The 17,489-nt window shown below is 58.2% G+C and overlaps 1 protein-coding gene across 2 annotated transcripts; it reads left to right on the top strand.

Moving 5' to 3' along the window:
* Positions 1-423: 423 nt before the first annotated feature.
* Positions 424-16,119, top strand: LOC133749864 (lysosomal alpha-mannosidase-like). Of its 2 annotated transcripts, none has more exons than XM_062179227.1 (24): positions 424-612; positions 1,242-1,344; positions 1,506-1,679; positions 1,950-2,143; positions 3,056-3,188; positions 3,792-3,937; positions 5,449-5,565; positions 8,172-8,257; positions 8,332-8,452; positions 8,529-8,607; positions 8,797-8,906; positions 9,452-9,559; positions 9,861-9,977; positions 10,365-10,550; positions 11,750-11,847; positions 11,930-12,047; positions 13,119-13,237; positions 13,655-13,756; positions 13,915-14,002; positions 14,130-14,210; positions 14,328-14,561; positions 15,068-15,223; positions 15,346-15,448; positions 15,891-16,119. In XM_062179227.1, exons 1-24 carry the CDS (start codon positions 469-471, stop codon positions 16,028-16,030), a joined length of 3,057 nt encoding a protein of 1,018 aa, XP_062035211.1. In that variant the 5' UTR covers positions 424-468; the 3' UTR covers positions 16,031-16,119. The 2 variants fall into 2 exon arrangements, with proteins under 2 accessions (XP_062035211.1, XP_062035212.1); XM_062179228.1 differs by having other exon boundaries at positions 425-612; positions 8,175-8,257.
* The last annotated feature ends 1,370 nt before the right edge of the window (positions 16,120-17,489 follow it).

Raw genomic sequence — 17,489 nt, 5'->3', positions numbered from 1 at the left:
GGCTGGAGTGGTGGGAACCTGCCCTGGGCCCCACGGGGCAGAACCGCGTCGAGATCAAGCCCTGCCTGGAGCCCAGCTCAGCCCCTCCAGGTGCCCACCCTGACACCTGAGGGTCCACGAAGACCTCCCTAGGGATACCCAGTCCCCACCGCAGGAAAAGCTGAGGCCTCGCCTCTCAAGGGAGGACAGGTTCATTCCAAAGTCCCACGGAGTTCTGGAGAGGCTAAAGGCATCGCTGGACAAACCAACCAGCGCCCCCAGGGCACCCCCTGACCCAGGATCTCCTGCGTTATTAAGCCCGGCAGACTTCAGGAGCTGCAAGCCCCAGCCATGGCTCCGCCCCCTCTGCGCCGATTGGCCAGGCCGCGTTCTGGGGGCGGAGCGTTCGCCCCACCCCGGCCCGGACCCGGGAACCCTGAGGCAGCGGCGGTGGCTGTGGTGGCGGCCGGCAGCGGTGTCCGTGGAGCCATGGCCGGCGCCGCGCGGACCTCGGGGGACCGCGCTGGGGACTCCCGGGGCGTGGGGCGCGCCCTGCTGCTCCCACGGCCTCTTCTACCCTTCCTCGTCCTGGGGTTGGTGGCGGCGCCCGGCACTCGCGCCGCGGGATACGAGGTGAGTCGGCCTGCGGCCCGAAGCGAAAGGCAGCCAGGAGGAAGCCTTGAGGGGGTCCGCGGGTGTGGACGGCCCGATCCGGGGTGCCTCCGAGGGGCGGCGGGTCCCACACGGGATCCGAATGCCTGCGGGGTACCATGGAGGGGGTCCCCGCCTGCCCGGGTCCCCGGGCCGCCGGCCTGAACTGTGCAGCCCCGTGAGGGCGGTGTGGGGGCGGCGGGGGGCGCGCAGAGAGAACCAGGGCTGTGGACACCGCCTCCCTGAAGTCCACCCTGGCTCCTCCCCTTCCAGTGGCTACCTGTCTGTGTGCCCCAGGACGCTGAGCTGAGAACTTGGGACACTGAGCCCAGCCTTAGCCCGCACCTCAGCCAGGGCTCTGATGATTTTCCCAGGGTGAGGGAGATCTGCGCTGTGGTTGTGCGGGGTGGGAGCTGTGCGTGTGAGCACCACGATGCGTGTGTCCTGCCTAGGAGGGCCTGGCCTCCTCTGCACACAGTCAGGCTCAGGTCGGGGCCTCCCCACCGCACCCCAGTGTCCATCATGCTGTCCTCTGAGCCAGACCCCTCCCCACTCCACCTCTTTGCCCTGGGGGTACTGACACAGGTGTGTGTGTTGGGGTCCCTGTGTAGACATGCCCCACGGTGCAGCCAGACATGCTGAACGTTCACCTGCTGGCCCACACACATGATGACGTGGGCTGGATCAAGACAGTGGACCAGTACTACTATGGGGGTAAGTACTCGGTGGGTGTGGCCCCAGACACCCATCTTGGGCCTCGAACCCCTTCTGAGCCCTGGACAGCAGGGTGGGGGCAATGCCTGGCATGGACTCCTGTGTCTAGGAGTGTCCCCCGGCTCTCCTGGTCCCTGAGTGCCTGACCCCTGTGTCCACAGTTTATAATAACCTCCAGCACGCTGGCGTGGAGTACATCCTGGACTCGGTCATTTCCGCCCTGCGGGCAGATCCCAGCCGCAGGTTCGTCTACGTGGAGATGGCCTTCTTCTCCCGTTGGTGGCACCAGCAGACGAACGAAACACAGGAAGCCGTGCGGGAGCTGGTGCGCCAGGGTGAGCCTGCCCCAAGGAAGTGAAAAAGAGGAAGCCCAGCTCAGCTTCCTCCTGTAACCCTGGCTTCTGAGAGTCCATCATGCTACTGTGCAGGCTGTCTGCACTGTTGTGATCTGGAAACATCTCTGTGTCCTGCAAAGCCCCACCTCCAGGGGCTCCTCTGGGAAGCTCCCACTCCATATCTGGATACAAGGGCCTGAGAGTGAGCGCTTTTCTCCTCTCATCCCAGCACCACTCTCCCTGGACCCTGACCTAGCCCCTCCCGCGCAGGGCGCCTGGAGTTTGCCAACGGTGGCTGGGTGATGAACGATGAGGCGGCCACCCACTATGGCGCCATCGTGGACCAGATGACGCTGGGGCTGCGCTTCCTGCAGGACACGTTCGGCGATGATGGGCGCCCCCGTGTGGCCTGGCACATCGACCCCTTTGGGCACTCTCGGGAACAGGCTTCGCTCTTTGCACAGGTGCTGTCTGGACCCATCTTGGATCCACTCCTTCACTCCCTTTCACTCCTCCCTTGGTCATCTAAGCCCCGCCTTTTGCCTGCCATCTCCCTGGGACCAGGCCTTGGCCTAATGAAACCCTACCCATTGGGCTAGCTGTGAGTCCTACCCCATCCCAACTGAAGCATTTTTTAAAAATTTATTTATCTGAAAGGCAGAGTTTCAGAGACAGGAGGAGAGATAGATAGAGAGATAGAGATCTTCCATCATTTTTTCACTCCCCAAATGGCTGCAACAGCCAGGGCTGAGCCCGGCTGAAGCCAGGAGCCAGGAGCTTCTTCCGGGCTTCTCATGTGGATTGCACGGGTCCAAGCACTTGGGCCATCTTCTGCTGCTCCCAGGTGCATTAGCAGGGAGCTGGATCAGAAGCGGAGCAGCTGGGACTCAAACCTACACCCGTGTGGGATGCAAGTGACTTTACTAGCTCAGCCCAAAGTTGGCCCCCAAAGCAGATTCTCATTCAGTAGCTCCACCCCCTAAACTGACCCTCTGTTCCTAGTGCTCTGGCCCTGCCCCACTTGCTAGGATTTGTGCTTCTCCACAAGTGCGTGGCAGGTGGAGACCCCTATTGCTTTAAAATCGGCTCAGTTCGCTGTGTTCTGGCCCCAGCCTCCTTCTGACTTCAGAAGGGATTGCCTTCCACCTTCCTTTGGCTTTGACCTTGTGGAGGAGGTGAAGCTGGGTTCTGACTTTGGACTCCACCCGTCCCCACCATCAAGTGCTACTCTCTGCCCCTGCCCCCACCCTGGATATACGCTTGGTTGCAGCCCCCACTGTCTACCTGTGCTCTGCTCGCCTCTCCCAAGCTGAGAGCGGCTTGATGGTGGAGGGCTGGGCACTCCTTCATAGAGACCCTCTCTTGCCCCACCCCAGATGGGCTTTGATGGCTTCTTCTTGGGGCGCGTGGATTACCAAGACAAAGAGCTGCGGAAGCAGAAGCAGGAGATGGAGCAGGTGTGGCGGGGCAGCGCCAGCCTACAGCCCCCGACTGCCGACCTCTTCACTGGTGAGGCTGTGGGGTGACCTGAGAGCCATCACCCGGGACCCCAAGACACACAGGCCCTGAGCTGCATTGAGTGCTGTGCTGTCAGTGTCTTAAAATCCTTAGTGTCGGGCCGGCGCCGTGGCTTAACAGGCTGATCCACTGCCTTGTGGTGCCGGCACACCGGGTTCTAGTCCCGGTTGGGGCGCCGGATTCTGTCCCGGTTGCCCCTCTTCCAGGCCAGCTCTCTGCTATGGCCCAGGAAGGCAGTGGAGGATGGCCCAAGTGCTTGGGCCCTGCACCCGCATGGGAGTCCGGGAATAGCACCTGGCTCCTGGCTTCAGATCAGCACAATGCACTGGCCGCAGCGGCCATTGGAGGGTGAACCAATGGAAAAAGGAAGACCTTTCTCTCTGTCTCTCTCTCTCTCACTATCCACTCTGCCTGTCCAAAAAAAAAACAAAAAAAAAAAAAAAACAAAAAAAACAAAAAAAACACAACTCCTTAGTGTCTTATAAACGGAAGTCTGGAAGTTTCCTTGTGCTTTGGGCCCTGTGAATTCTGAAGCCCGCCCTGGGTGAGGCATGGCTGGTTTTGACCCTCAGGTGTATGTGGTGCACCCCTCAGGTATCCTCCCCAACAACTACAACCCACCCAAGGATCTGTGCTGGGACGTGCTGTGTGCCGACAAGCCCATCGTGGACGACCCTGAGAGTCCTGAATACAATGCCAAGCAAGTCGTCCATTACTTCCTCGACGTAGCCACTGCCCAGGTAACCTGGTGTCCCGAACCTGGAGGACTGGGGTGCATTGGAGGGTGAACCAACGGCAAAGGAAGACCTTTCTCTTTGTCTCTCTCTCTCTCACTGTCCACTCTGTCTGTCAAAAAAAGAAAAAAAAGTGGCCGGCGCCATGGCTTAACAGGCTAATCCTCTGCCTTGCGGCGCCGGCACACCGGGTTCTAGTCCCGGTTGGGGCGCCGGATTCTGTCCCGGTTGCCCCTCTTCCAGGCCAGCTCTCTGCTATGGCCCAGGAAGGCAGTGGAGGATGGCCCAAGTCCTTGGGCCCTACACCTGCATGGGAGACCAGGAGAAACACCTGGCTCCTGGCTTCGGATCGGCGCGATGCGCCGGCCTCAGCAGCCATTGGAGGGTGAACCAATGGAAAAAGGAAGACCTTTCTCTCTGTCTCTCTCTCACTATCCACTCTGCCTGTCAAAAAAAAAAAAAAAAAAAAAAGAAAAAGAAAGTTCTTCCTTCCGTTGGTTCACCCCCCCCAAAATGGCCGCCACAGCCAGCGCGCTGTGCCAATCCAAAGCCAGAATCCAGGTGCTTCCTCCTGGTCTCCCATGGGGTTCAGGGCCCAAGCACTTGGGCCATCCTCTACTGCACTCCCGGGCCACAGCAGAGAGCTGGACTGGAAGAGGAGCGACCGGGACAGAATCCGGTGCCCCAACCAGGACTAGAACCTGGGGTGCCGGCGCCGCAGGTGGAGGATTAGCAAAGTGAGCTACGGCACCGGCCCTTTTTTTCTTTTTAAAGATTTATTTATTTTATTTGAAAGGCAAAGTTACAAAGAGGTGGAGGCAGAGAGAGAGAAAGAGAGGGGCCCTCGAACTGGCGCCCACATGGGATGCCAGCACTCTAGGTGCCGCCTCATCCATTAAACCACAGCGTCGGCCCCGCTTTGGTGTTCTTGAGCACATGTGGGGGTTGGAGACGTGTCTTTAAAAAGTTCATGACAATAGGTATTGTGAAAACATTATACATGAATTTCTGAGTTGTTTGCACCAAAATAGATTTGTCTTTTAATTCCATTTTATTTTATTTCATTTTTTTGTTTTAAAGATTTATTTATTTATTTTAGAGGCACAGTCACAGAGAGAGAGAGAGAGAGAGAGAGAGAGAGAGAGATCTTCCATCCTTGGTTCACTCCCAAATGGCTGTACGGCCGGGGCTGGGCTGATCTGAAGCCAGGAGCCAGGAGCTTCTTCTGGGTCTCCCACATGGGTGCAGGGGCCCAAGGCCTAGGGCCATCTTCCACTGCTTTCCCAGGCCATAAGCAGAGAGCTGGATTGGAAGAGGAGCAGCCAGGACACAAACTGGTGCCCACATGGGATGCTGCTGCTGCAGACGGAGGCTTAGCCTACCTACTGTGCTGCTACGCTGGCCCCTTTAATTCCATTTTCTAGAAACATTTTGAAACATTCCTTGTGTATACAGAGACCCAGTTAGACACAGGGTGGCCAGGACAAGGTGGCCTCAGAACTGCCTTTGCCCTGCAGCGCCGGTTCTACCGCACCAACCACACCGTGATGACCATGGGCTCCGACTTCCAGTATGAGAACGCCCACATGTGGTTCAAGAACCTCGACAAGCTCATCCGGCTGGTCAACGCAGAGGTCAGTGTCCCCGCCCTGCAGTGCTCCTGTCCCAGTGTATACTTGGATGCAGGGACTTGGGTCGTGGTCACAGTTACAGGTGCCCTCTTAGTGTTCTCTTGCTTCTGCAACAAATAACCACAAATCAGGCAGCTCAAAACAGCAGAAATCCGTGGTGCTCCAGTTCTATAAGTCAGCAGTCAAGCACAGATTTGCACTGGGCTGGCACGGAGGTGTGGGCAGGACTGGGCGCCTTCTGGAGGTTTTGGGAGAGAACCTACATCTTTGCCTTTTCCAGTCTGGACCCTGCCTGCATTCCCCAGTTTATTTTCTGTTTTGAAATTTTTTAAAGATTTATTTATTTATTTGAAAATCAGAGTTACACACAGAGAAGGGGAGGCAGAGAGAGAGAGAGGTCTTCTATCTGCTGGTTTACTCCCCAGATGGCCGCAACAGCTGGAGCTGTGCCAATCTAATACCAGGAGCCTGGAGCTTCTTCCAGGTCTCCCACGTGGGTGCAGGGACCCAAGGCCTTAGGCCATCTTCTACTGCTTTCCCAGGCAATAGTAGAGAGCTCTATGGGAAGTGGAGCAGCCGGGACTCGAACCAGTGCCCATATGGGATGCCGGCACTGCAGGTGGTGGCTTTACCCACTAAGCCACAGCACAGGCCCCTCATTTTTATTTGAAAAAGAGATTCAGAGAGAGGTCTTTCACCCCTTGTTTCATCCCCCTAGGGCTTGGTAAAACTAGAGCCAGAGCTGGAAACTCAGTGTGGGTCTAGTATGTGGGTGGCAGGCACCCATATATAGGACCCATCATCTGCTACTCCGCACAGTGTGCCTTACAGGAAATAAGATCATAAGCAGAGGAGCTGGGACTCGAACCAGGCTCTCCGATAGAGCACGCCGGTGTCCCAAGCAGTGTGTTAACTACCAGTGTTCCACCTCCAGTGCTCCAGACCCTTGCGATTGCATCTGGTCTGTAGCTAATCCAGATTAAGCCACCTATGTAAGCTCAGTTCATCAGCAGCCTGAATTCCATATGCAACCTCGATTTTCTCCTTTATCATGCTCCCTGGCATAGTCACAAGTTCTGGGGACAAGGAGAGAGCCATCTGGTGGTCATTACTTCTGGCCATGGGTAGGTGTGTTGGGCAGTGTTAGTGGCCTGCTGCTGTGGCCATGGTCACAGTCCTTCCTTTCGCGCAGCACAGAAACTTGGTCTCCCCTCTCCTGTCTAAGGCTCTGCCACTTACTAACTCTGTGCCTTTGACAATTCTTTAAAAAAAGTTACTTAGTTCTTTTTAATGATGTATTTATTTATTTGAAAGTGAGAGTTATAGGGAGACAGGAAGACACACACACACACACACAGCTCTTCCATCTACTGGTTCCCTGCTCAGATGGCTACAACCAAAGCCAGGATCCAGGAGCTTCATCTGGGTCTCCCAAGCACTGCTTTGTCAGGTGCATCATGAGGGAACTGGATCAGAAGTGGAACAGGTGGGAACTGAACAGATCTCCCATGTGGGTGGATGCAACCCACCTAGCTGAGCCATCACTTGCTATCTCCCAGGGGTGCATTAGCAGGAATTGGAATCAGCATAGGTGGGACTTGAACCCCGGGCATTCTGATGTGGGGTGTGGGTGTCCCAGCTGGCATATTAACTCATATACCCAATGTCCACCCCTGAATCCATATTTATTTCAATCTTAGGAAAGATAGAGACTTAGGGAAGAATCTTCCTTGTGCTGGTTCCCTCCTCAAACACATACAATGACCTGCCCTGTACCAGGAAGGGGGAAGTCAGTCCGGGTCTCCCAGGGACCACCCATTCGAGCCGTTACCTGCTACCTCCCAGGCTGTGCAACAGCAGAAAGCTGGACTTGGGAACAGGTGTGGGATTGGATGTGAGGGTCTCATATATGGGGTGTGGACATTACAAGTGGTATCTTAACTGTCCCACCAAATGCCCACTGCGGTTTTTTCCTTGGAACTCTCCCCTAAACACGCTGTCCAACAACTCATTCAAGTACTCACATTGTTCAGTCATCCTGAGATGATTCAAGCTTTAGGGGAGCACGGGCACAGATTCTGTGTAAATTCAATGCAGCTGCTACAAGGTGCTTGTGATGTGTGCAGTTTGGTAGCTTCTGGGGGTCCTGGTAAAATCCCCTGTGGATCCCGAGGGACGACCGTATGAATGGATGTTGGGTTTGCACACCCCTTCATTTATTAAAATGTTTGTTGAGCACCTACTGTGTACCCCTGGGACACAGCTCGGCAGAACATCTTTGTTCCTCATGGACCTCACTTTCCAGTACCTTCACCTCCCTCAGCGGAAGGTGAGCATCCATTCACTCTAAAAACCCTCCCGGCAAGGTTTAGTGAAACTCCATGTCCATTCTTCATCATCTATGAATCGCTCCAAGGGTGCTAATGGTTGGCTGTGGCCAAAATTCCCTTTCCCACGTGAGCACTGGTGCGCACTCAGAAGGTGGACTCAGCACCCGAGCTGACCACATACAAACCTGTGGGCGCCGGGTGGGAGGTCTGATGTGCGCAGCTGTGGGTCCCGGGGACGCAGCGCTGTCCCCAAGGGCTCACCCACTCGCCTCCCCCCAGCAGCAGGCAAACGGGAGCCGCGTCCACGTGCTCTACTCCACCCCAGCCTGTTACCTCTGGGAGCTGAACAAGGCCAACCTCACCTGGTATTTGGGGATCCTGGGGGGCTGGGGGTTGGCGTGCCCCATGCCTCGTGACTCTGCCCTCTCTGACCGCGCAGGTCGCTGAAGGAGGACGACTACTTCCCGTACTCCGATGGCCCCCACCAGTTCTGGACCGGCTACTTCTCCAGCCGGCCGGCCCTCAAGCGCTATGAGCGCGTCAGCTACAACTTCTTGCAGGTGGGCGGCGCTGGCGGGAGGGGGCAGCCAGGAGGCCCCTTAGACCAGGAGCCTGAACTTGTGCACTGCTCCCCAGGTGTGCAAGCAGCTGGAGGCGCTGGCGGGCCCTGCGGCCAACGTGGGCCCCTATGGGTCAGGAGACAGCGCTCCCCTAGGTAGGGGTCGGCCTGCGTGGAGATGGGGACGGGAGAGGGGACGAAGGTGGGACCCAGCCCTGGGCTTTCCCAGGTCCCTTCTTAGCACCTGTAAGAGGATAGCTGCCCGCATGGGGCTTTTCTTGTCCTCTGTGGGGTCCGGGCTAACAGTCCCCTGGCGACCGCTCTTGACCCCCTGTGTGCCCGCAGAGGAGGCGATGGCTGTGCTTCAGCACCACGACGCGGTCAGCGGCACCTCCCGCCAGCTCGTGGCCAACGACTATGCGAGGCTGCTGGCTGCCGGCTGGAGGCCTGGCCAGGTCCGCGGGGCGGGGCCCCTGACGGGAGGGGGCGGAGCCATGGCTAGAGTGACGTGTGGTGGATGGAAATGGGCGGGACCGGGGGCTCGGAGCGGAGAGGCAGGGCGTGGTCAGGGCTTGGAGAAGGGGGATGCAAGTTGTGGGGACGGGGGCCTGGAAGGAGTGGGTGGGCACAAGGGGTGGGGCAAGGGGCGGGATCGTCTTACAAACGGATTAGCGGAGATGGAAAGAGGCGGAGTCAGGGCCTTGGAGGGGAGGGGCAAGGCTGGGAAAAAGGCGGGGCCATGGCTTGAAAGGGAAAGAGCGGGGCTTTTAGGGGGCGTGGCCTGCAGCTGATAGGAGAGGACGGGGACCAGGATAAGGGGCGTTTGAGGACCCAGGTGGTGTGGACTAGGGCTGGTGGGGAGGAGTTATGTCTGGGGCAAGGTAGTGGGCGGGGCCTCGGAGAGGAGGGGATCTGGTGGGGTAGGGGACGGTGGGGGCGGGCTTCAAGGTAGACTGCCTGGGGTGTGGGGGTGTGCGTTTAGAGCGAAGCTGCTCCCCAGGTTCTCCTGAGCAATGCCCTGGCGCGGCTCAGCGGCTCCAAGGAGGCTTTCTCCATCTGCCCGGAGCTCAACATCAGCGTCTGCCCGCTCAGCCAGACGTCGGCGCGCGTGAGCCGGGGTGGGGGCGGGGCGGGAGGCAGGTGCCTTGGGCGGGGCCCCAGGGGGTGGTGACCCCACAGGTGGTGGGGCTCACGGAAGAGGAGGAGTCAGGGCTCCCGGTGATGGGGTGCACGGGGTGGTGGTAATTATTTTGGATGACCTTTGTCGAGCGAGACTTTGTGGGGCTCAGCCAAGCCAGGGCAAGACAGAGACCACTGAACCCCCCCACAGGGGGCTGGTCCCGGGGGTGTGGTGGGCGGGTCTGGAGAAAGCCTGCTGTGACCCCGCCCTGCCTGTCCCCCTCCCCCAGTTCCAGGTCGCCATTTACAACCCCCTGGCCAGGAAGGTGGACCGTATGGTGCGGCTGCCGGTCAGTGCAGGCGCTTTCCTCGTGAAGGACCCCAGTGGCCACGCTGTGCCCAGCGATGTGAGCCCCTTCAGGGACTGTCACCCGTGGACACCCATGGGCACGGCCCTCCCCCTCGTGGTCACCTCCTGTCCCTGCAGATCTCTGCCCACTCTGGCCCTTAGCATCAGCCCCCCTCGGAGCATCTCTCCCACCCGAGTTGCCCCCTTTAATCCCCCCAGGACATTTCCTCCGTGTTTCTGGAGAGCCCCTGCCTCCCAGACAGCCTCCTCCCTTGAGCCTCCTCCTCCCCTGCAGTCCTCCCTCCCTCCATTGCCTCCCCCATCTCTCTCCTCCCTCCCCAGGGCTCCCTCCCCTCCTTGAGTTTGCTGCCTGCTGTACTGAGTGTGATGCTTTCTGTGCGCACGCAGAGCCTCTTGGCTCAGCTTCCCCCCTCCCTTCCCTGAGGTGCTGCTGCTGCCCCAACCAGAGGGCCAGAAGCCCAGCCCAGAGCTGCTGTTCTCCGCCTCGGTGCCGGCCCTGGGCTTCAGCATCTACTCCGTAGCCCGAGTCTCTCTCCAGAATCCCAAGGCCCGCAGCCCCGAACCCATCCCCAAGAAGTCCAGGACTGGTGTCCTGGTTATCCAAAACGAGGTGAGACTCCCTGTGATGCTTTTTCCTTCTTTGATGACAAATCTGAGCTTTCATGGTGAGCTGTGCAGGCTCTGGGTTAGCAGTTCTGGGGTTTGTGGTCTGCCATCACCTCACTCCCCTGATGGAGTGACCTTGAGTGAGTGACCTTCATCTGAGCCTCAGCGTCCTTTCCCGGGGCTGCTGTGAGGACTCAGGGTGATCATGGGAGACACTGGACAGGAAAGCAGGAAAGCCAAAGAGGATGGCATGTAGCAGTTTGCAATTTTTAAAAGAAGATTTATTTATGTATTTGAAAGGCGGAGTTACAGAGAGAGAGGGAGAAAGAGTCAGAGAAAGAGGGAGGTCTTCCTTCTGCTGGTTCACTCCTCAAATGGCCCCAAGGGCCTGAGCTGATCTGAAGCCAGGAGCCAGGAGCTTCTTCTGGGTCTCCCATGTGGGTGCAGGAGCCCAAGCACTTGGGCCATCTTCTACTGCTTTCCCAGGCTATAGCAGAGAGCTGGATCAGAAGTGGAACAGCCAGGACTCAAACTGGTGCCCATATGGGATACCAGCACTGCAGGCGGTGGCTTTACCTGCTACGCCACAAGGCCAGCCCCAGAACTGTGGCTTTTACCATGAAGGAACCATGTGCTGGATATGACTACATTAAGATTGTCATGAGTTTAAAAAAATCCAAGGCTATTGTAACCCTGTTTCCATAAAAAATGTAGAAAATCCTAATGTATGTCGATGTTGGTCTGAAGGTAAATTCCATCCAGGAAGACTTTGTTATAATGCATTCATCAGTGTTATACTGAGTTTGTGTTTGGATTCTAATGTAAATGAAAGTATTGCCGTGGACCCGTAAACATCTGTGGAACCTGCATCACAGTCCCTGTGTCAGCTGCCCGTGCTGGCTTTGATCTGAAGCCATGGGGGCTATGATTGGAGCTGGGCTGACCCAGGCCATCGGTGGGGACCGAGTGTGGGACATGAACACAGGAGCTAGGGACCTGGAAGGGATCCACTGTACCAGTCCCAGAGGGCCATGGGGTGATGAAGCTGGACCCATTAGGATCCTCTAATGGGATTCAGCGTGAGGAGTGGGAGAGTGAGAGGGGGAGGGGCACTGCAGGGTGCTGTCCTGAGCTCCAGGAAGAACGGAGCTGCCATTGGCTGAGGCCGTGCCCTTTGTTGTGTGTCCTCCGTTTTCTGCACAGTACATCCGGGCGACCTTCAACCCTGAGACAGGCCTCTTGATGCAGATTGAGGACCTGGAGCAGAAACTCGTGCTGCCCGTGAGCCAGGCTTTTTTTTGGTGAGGGGGGATCTGCAGGCTGGGGAGGGGGGCAATGTGGAGCCGGAGCCCCTTATCTAACTCTCACCTGCCCCAACTCCAGGTATAACGCCAGTACAGGTGACGAGAAAAGCGATCAGGCCTCTGGAGCCTACATCTTTAGACCCTACGGATTGAAACCACTGCCCGTGAGCCGCTGGGCTCAGATCCGCGTACTGAAGGTCTGGGGCCAGGAGTGATGAGTGGGCAGTGGGGAGGGGAGGGGGATGAGCCAGGTGCCAGGTGGAGAGGGGAGAGGAGTCCAGTGTCCCTGAGGGAAGAGGGTTACAGGGGCTAATGAGAGGCGGCTGCCTCTCCCAGAGACACACACGTGATGCCACTGACCCCTGCTGTGGGTGTCGGGATTACTGGCAGCATTGGAAATCAGGTTTGGGGTGTTCACGCATGGGGAGAGCCCAGGACAGGGACCTGCAGAGGTCCCCGAGGTCAGTGTAAGAGGAGTTGATATTGGGAGTGGAGATTGGAGAGTTGGCACTTGCAGAGATGCCTGGTTTTTAGGGAAGGGCAGTATTCCAGGTTCTTGCGTCCATGTGTCGTCATAGGGTGGGAGAAGGGCAGGCAATGGCAAGACCCACATCTGTGCAGGCTCGGGAGCCTGAGAGTTGATGTTCTTCCTCTCGAGGTGTGTGCCTTCCTGCCTAGGTCATCAGTGTAGTAGGATGTGGTCTTACTGATTGTGACTGATTACCCAAGTTAACTGTGTCTAAGCGAGACAAAGACTCTTTTTAACACCAAGTCAGGCTGGTCTACCAGGCATGTTGGGTGATTCCCTAGGCACCCAGGCCCCTTCTGTCTTGGTGCACTGCCTTCCTCTACAGTCAGCTACTCGTGGTCCATCCAGCATGGCTGCAGGCTCCAGCTATTCCATCTGCACTTGAACCACCGAGACAGGCCATGGTGTGATCCCCTAGCTACCGATAGCCTCAGGGAAGTTGGGACAATGTACTCTTTTGCAGGGAGCCACATGTGGAGCTAGAACTCTGCTCTGAGGAGGGCGGGGGAGGTTATGTGGGCAGCCAGCACATGGGCCCCACTTGAGACTTCTGGGCAGGGACTGAGTGGGAAGGGTGGGCATCACATCCAGGCAGGTGCAGTGATGGGTGGGAGTCCTGTGCAGTTTTGGGTTGGACCCTGATGGAAGCTTCTGGAGGGTTCACAGCAGGGGGTATTTGCATGTCTCCCCTCTGCCCATGGCTGGGCTGACCCCCGCCCTCTGCCCTGTGTGTCCTCAGACGCCCTTGGTGCAGGAGGTGCACCAGAACTTCTCAGCCTGGTGTTCCCAGGTGGTTCGCCTGTACCGCGGACAGCGCCACTTGGAGCTGGAGTGGACGGTGGGGCCCATCCCTGTGGGGTGAGTGCGGGGGCTGGGGCTGGGGCTGGGGTTGAGCACCGATTCAGGATGCTTTAGTTTAAAATATCATTGTTTTTTGAAATGGAGTTAGAAAAGAGATTGAATCCTTTAGACAGATTCCTCCCATCTGGTTCACTCCTCAAATGCCCCCAAAGACCTAGAGCTAGGCCAGGAGGAAGCTGGGGGCTAGGAATTCAACCTGGTCCCCCGTGTGGGTGGCAGGGCTGTCACTGTCCCTGCCTGTCTCTCGGGGTCTGCATCAACAGAGGCAGGAAGCAGGAGCACAGCTGGGACTCAGGCCCGGGCACTGTGATACGGGTGGTGGCGTCCCAGCTGGTGTCTTAGCCACTGCCCCCAACACTGCCCCCAGAGTGAGTTTAGATGAGGCTCAGGAGCTTGCTGTTCCGTTGGGTACAGTGACAAATGGGGGAAGGAAGTGATCAGTCGCTTCGACACGCCGCTGGACACCAAGGGCTACTTCTACACGGACAGCAATGGCCGGGAGATCCTGAAGAGGAGGTGACGGGGACGCAGGGCACCCGCGGGGCAGTGGTGATGTGTGGGGTCCAGGGTGGGGGCGCTGGCTGATGGTGTGAATGTGGGAGGGAGAGGAAGAAGGGAGAGAGCAGAGTGGGGGAGCCGGTGTCCCAGCCTGACCAGATGACCTCCTTCCCCAGGAGGAATTATCGGCCCACCTGGAACTTGAACCAGACAGAGCCAGTGGCGGGGAACTACTATCCAGTCAACACTCGAATTTACATCACGGTACCCTCCCCCACCCCGCGCCTCCCTGGGTACAGAATGGGGAGCGCTCTTCACTGGCAGCATCTCCCAGGTGCCTGGGGCTGGGGCTGGCTCCCCACCCCACCCTCACACTCACCCCTGCCCCCAGGACGGGAAGAAGCAGCTGACGGTGCTGACAGATCGCTCACAGGGGGGCAGCAGCCTGCAGGACGGCTCCCTGGAGCTCATGGTGAGTGGGTGTGTTGGGAGCCGCAGCCATCCAAGGGTCCTCCTTCCAGGTCTATGCAGAACTAAGGACAGGGATCCGCGCTGGGCCCTAAGGCTCTCCTGGCTGCTCTCCCCCCAGGTGCACCGCAGGCTGCTGCTGGATGATAACCGTGGAGTGGGGGAGCCGCTGCTGGAGGAGGGCTCAGGGTCGTGGGTGCGAGGGCGCCACCTTGTATTGCTGGACGCGGTGGGCACGGCGGCCGCGGGGCACCGGCTGTTGGTGGAGAAGGAAGTCCTGGCCCCGCAGGTGGTGCTGGCCCCCGGTGGCGGTGGCGGCGCCCCCTACCAGCCCGGAACGGCCCGGCTCACCGAGGTGAGGGCCTGCACTGTAGGCCGAGAGACCGAATGCGCAAGGAGTCCCCGGAGGGTGGGGCTTGGCTGCGGGTTTTGTTTGGCCTGATTGGGAGCCACCTTGGGGGACCTTGGTTGGACTTGGGAGCCGGTCGGTTAGGTCTGTGGCCTCAGTGGTCCCTCCCACGCCTCCGCTGGCAGGGCAGAGCCCCAGCTCCCGCCCCACCATCGCCTCTCCGTCTCGGCCCCGCTCCACCTCGGTTAGGCCCCGCCTCTTATGCATCCCGCTCTTGCCTCCCCCATCCCACTCCTCCTTTTCCTGATCTTCATCCCTGGCCTCACGCCATCGGTACTGCCCCTTCGGGCCTCAGACACCAGCAGGTGGAATCTTCCGCCATCTTGGGACCACCTCGTCCTCTCATTGGCTCAGTCCTGCAAGATCCCGTCCATTCCTCTTCTCTGAGCCCCGCCCACCCTGCCCAAAGCCCCGCCCCTCTCCGGCTCAGCCCCGCCTCCGTCTCCCCGCAGTTCTCAGGGCTGTGCCGGGAGCTCCCGCCCTCCGTGCACCTTCTCACCCTGGCCCGCTGGGGCCCAGAGACGCTGCTGCTGCGCTTGGAGCACCAGTTTGCCAGTGGGGAGGACTCGGGCCGCAACTTCAGTTCCCCCGTGACCTTGGATTTACAGGTTAGGAGAGCAGAGGTGGGAAACAGACAGAAAATGGGCGCGAGGGAGAGACGAAACGGGGGGTGGGGTGGGGGAAGCCACTTTGGCTCCCACTGATCAGGTCCTGTCCACTGTTCCCGCAGAACCTGTTCTCCACCTTCACCATCACCCACCTGCAGGAGACCACGCTAGCAGCCAACCAGCCACAGGCCAGCGCCTCCAGGCTCAAGTGGACACCGGACACCGGTGGGCACCCAGCGTGGGCGGGGTGGGTTCCTGCCTGGGGTTGGCAGCTGGGGGCGCTGTATGAGGCATGGGAATGTGGGCCAGGATCTAGTGTAGAACCTGAGGACCCTGGGCAGATCCAGGCTCGGGGCTTCAGAGTCCAAAGTGGGTTCAGTAAATGAGCAATAGGTTGTGTGGGTTGAGCATTCGGGCCCGGGAACAAGTTTCGAGGGTCTCCGTGGTTGTCTAGTTCTGGGGTTGCTTTGAGGGTGTGAGGGTGAGGGCCAGGCATTGCAGAGGAATGGGGGGGGGGGGCGTCTAGCAGTGGTATTTAGGCTTGAAAAAAGAGTTTAATGTCAAGGATGAGCCCTGGGGGGACATCTGGAGACCCACAGGTATTCAGGCCCAGAGGAAGGAGTGAAGGAGGGCGGGGAATTCTCACTCTTGGTTCTCCCCTGCCCAGGCCCCGTACCAAACCCCTCAGTGCCTGCTCTGGGCCTGGCCGCCATCACACTGCAGCCCATGGAGATCCGCACGTTTGTGGCCTCGGTCCAGTGGAAAGAGGACGGCGGGACCTGCAGGGAAGTCGCCTTGCAAGCCTGAGCTCTCTGCTCCTGGGGCGAGTCTGACTCTCTTCCCCTCTGCTCCCCATGCTGCCGCCCAAAATGCCATTAAAATAGTGATGACACTCAGGTCGCTGAAGGAATCTTTGTGGCACTTTTAGAGGGAGGTAGAATGTATGACCTAGAGGCTGGTGCTGTGGCATAGTGGGTAAAGCTGCTGTAAGCAGTTCCAGCATCCCATATGGACCCCGGTTCGAGTCCCGGCTGCTCCACTTCCAATCCAGCTCTCTGCTAATGTGTCTGGGAAAGCAGCAGAAGATGGCCACTTCCTTGGGCTCCTGCACTTGCATGAGAGACCCACAAGGATCTCCTGGCTCCTGGCTTTGGCCCAGCTCTGGCCGTTGCAGCCTTTTGGGGAGTGGAACAATGGATGGAAGATTTATCTCTGTCACTCTGCCTTTCAAATAAATAAATAAATCTTATGTAAAAAAAATTCACTGGGGCCGGTGCTGTGGTGTAGCAGGTAAAGCCGCTGCCTGCAGTTCTGGCATCCTATGTGGGCACCGGTTTGAGTCTTGGCTGCTTCACTTTTTTTTTTTTTTTGACAGGCAGAGTGGATAGTGAGAGAGAGAGAGAGAGAGAGAGAGAAAGGTCTTCCTTTTTGCTGTTGGTTCACCTTCCAATGGCTGCTGTGGGCAGCGCATCACGCTGATCTGAAGCCAGGAGCCAGGTGCTTCTCCTGGTCTCCCATGCGGGTGCAGGGCCCAAGGACTTGGGCCATCCTCTACTGCCTTCCCGGGCCATAGCAGAGAGCTGGCCTGGAAGAGGGGCAACCGGGATCGAATCTGGTGCCCCAACCGGGACTAGAACCCGGTGTGCCGGCGCCGCAAGGCGGAGGATTAGCCTGTTAAGGCACGGCGCTGGCCTGCTTCACTTCTGATCCAGCTCTCTGCTATGGCCTGGGAAAGCAGCAGAAGATGACCCAATTCCTTGGGCCCCTGTGCCTGCATGGGAGACCTGGAAGAAGCTCTTGTCTCCTGTCTCCAGATTGGCACAGCTGTTGCTGCCAACTAGGGAGTGAACCAGTGGATGGAAGACCTCTCTCTCTCTGCCTCTCTTTCTCTCTGTAACTCTGACTTTCAAATAAATAAATAAATCTTAAATAAATTCACTTACATATTTGAAAGGCAGAGTGACGGAGATAGAGATAGAGATAGAGAGGCCGGCGCCGTGACTTAACAGGCTAATCCTCCGCCTTGCGGTGCCGGCACACCGGGTTCTAGTCCCGGTTGGGGTGCCAGATTCGATCCCGGTTGCCCCTCTTCCAGGCCAGCTCTCTGCTATGGCCCGGGAAGGCAGTGGAGGATGGCCCAAGTGCTTGGGCCCTGCACTCGCATGGGAGACCAGGAGAAGCACCTGGCTCCTGGCTTCGGATCAGCGAGATGCGCCGGCCGTAGCGGCCATTGGAGGGTGAACCAATGGCAAAAAGGAAGACCTTT

Source organism: Lepus europaeus, chromosome 20, assembly GCF_033115175.1.
Source record: "Lepus europaeus isolate LE1 chromosome 20, mLepTim1.pri, whole genome shotgun sequence".
NCBI classification, from domain to species: Eukaryota; Metazoa; Chordata; class Mammalia; order Lagomorpha; family Leporidae; genus Lepus; species Lepus europaeus.
This window is presented reverse-complemented; position numbering and strand designations above follow the sequence as displayed.

Bases quoted from the DNA above. Each gene is read 5' to 3' on its own strand.
- LOC133749864 (XM_062179227.1), top strand. From the start codon at position 469: ATGGCCGGCGCCGCGCGGACCTCGGGGGACCGCGCTGGGGACTCCCGG. The intron at 8,453-8,528 runs GTGGGCGGCGCT...ACTGCTCCCCAG, and splicing joins TCAGCTACAACTTCTTGCAG to GTGTGCAAGCAGCTGGAGGC. The intron at 13,757-13,914 runs GTGACGGGGACG...CTCCTTCCCCAG, and splicing joins CGGGAGATCCTGAAGAGGAG to GAGGAATTATCGGCCCACCT.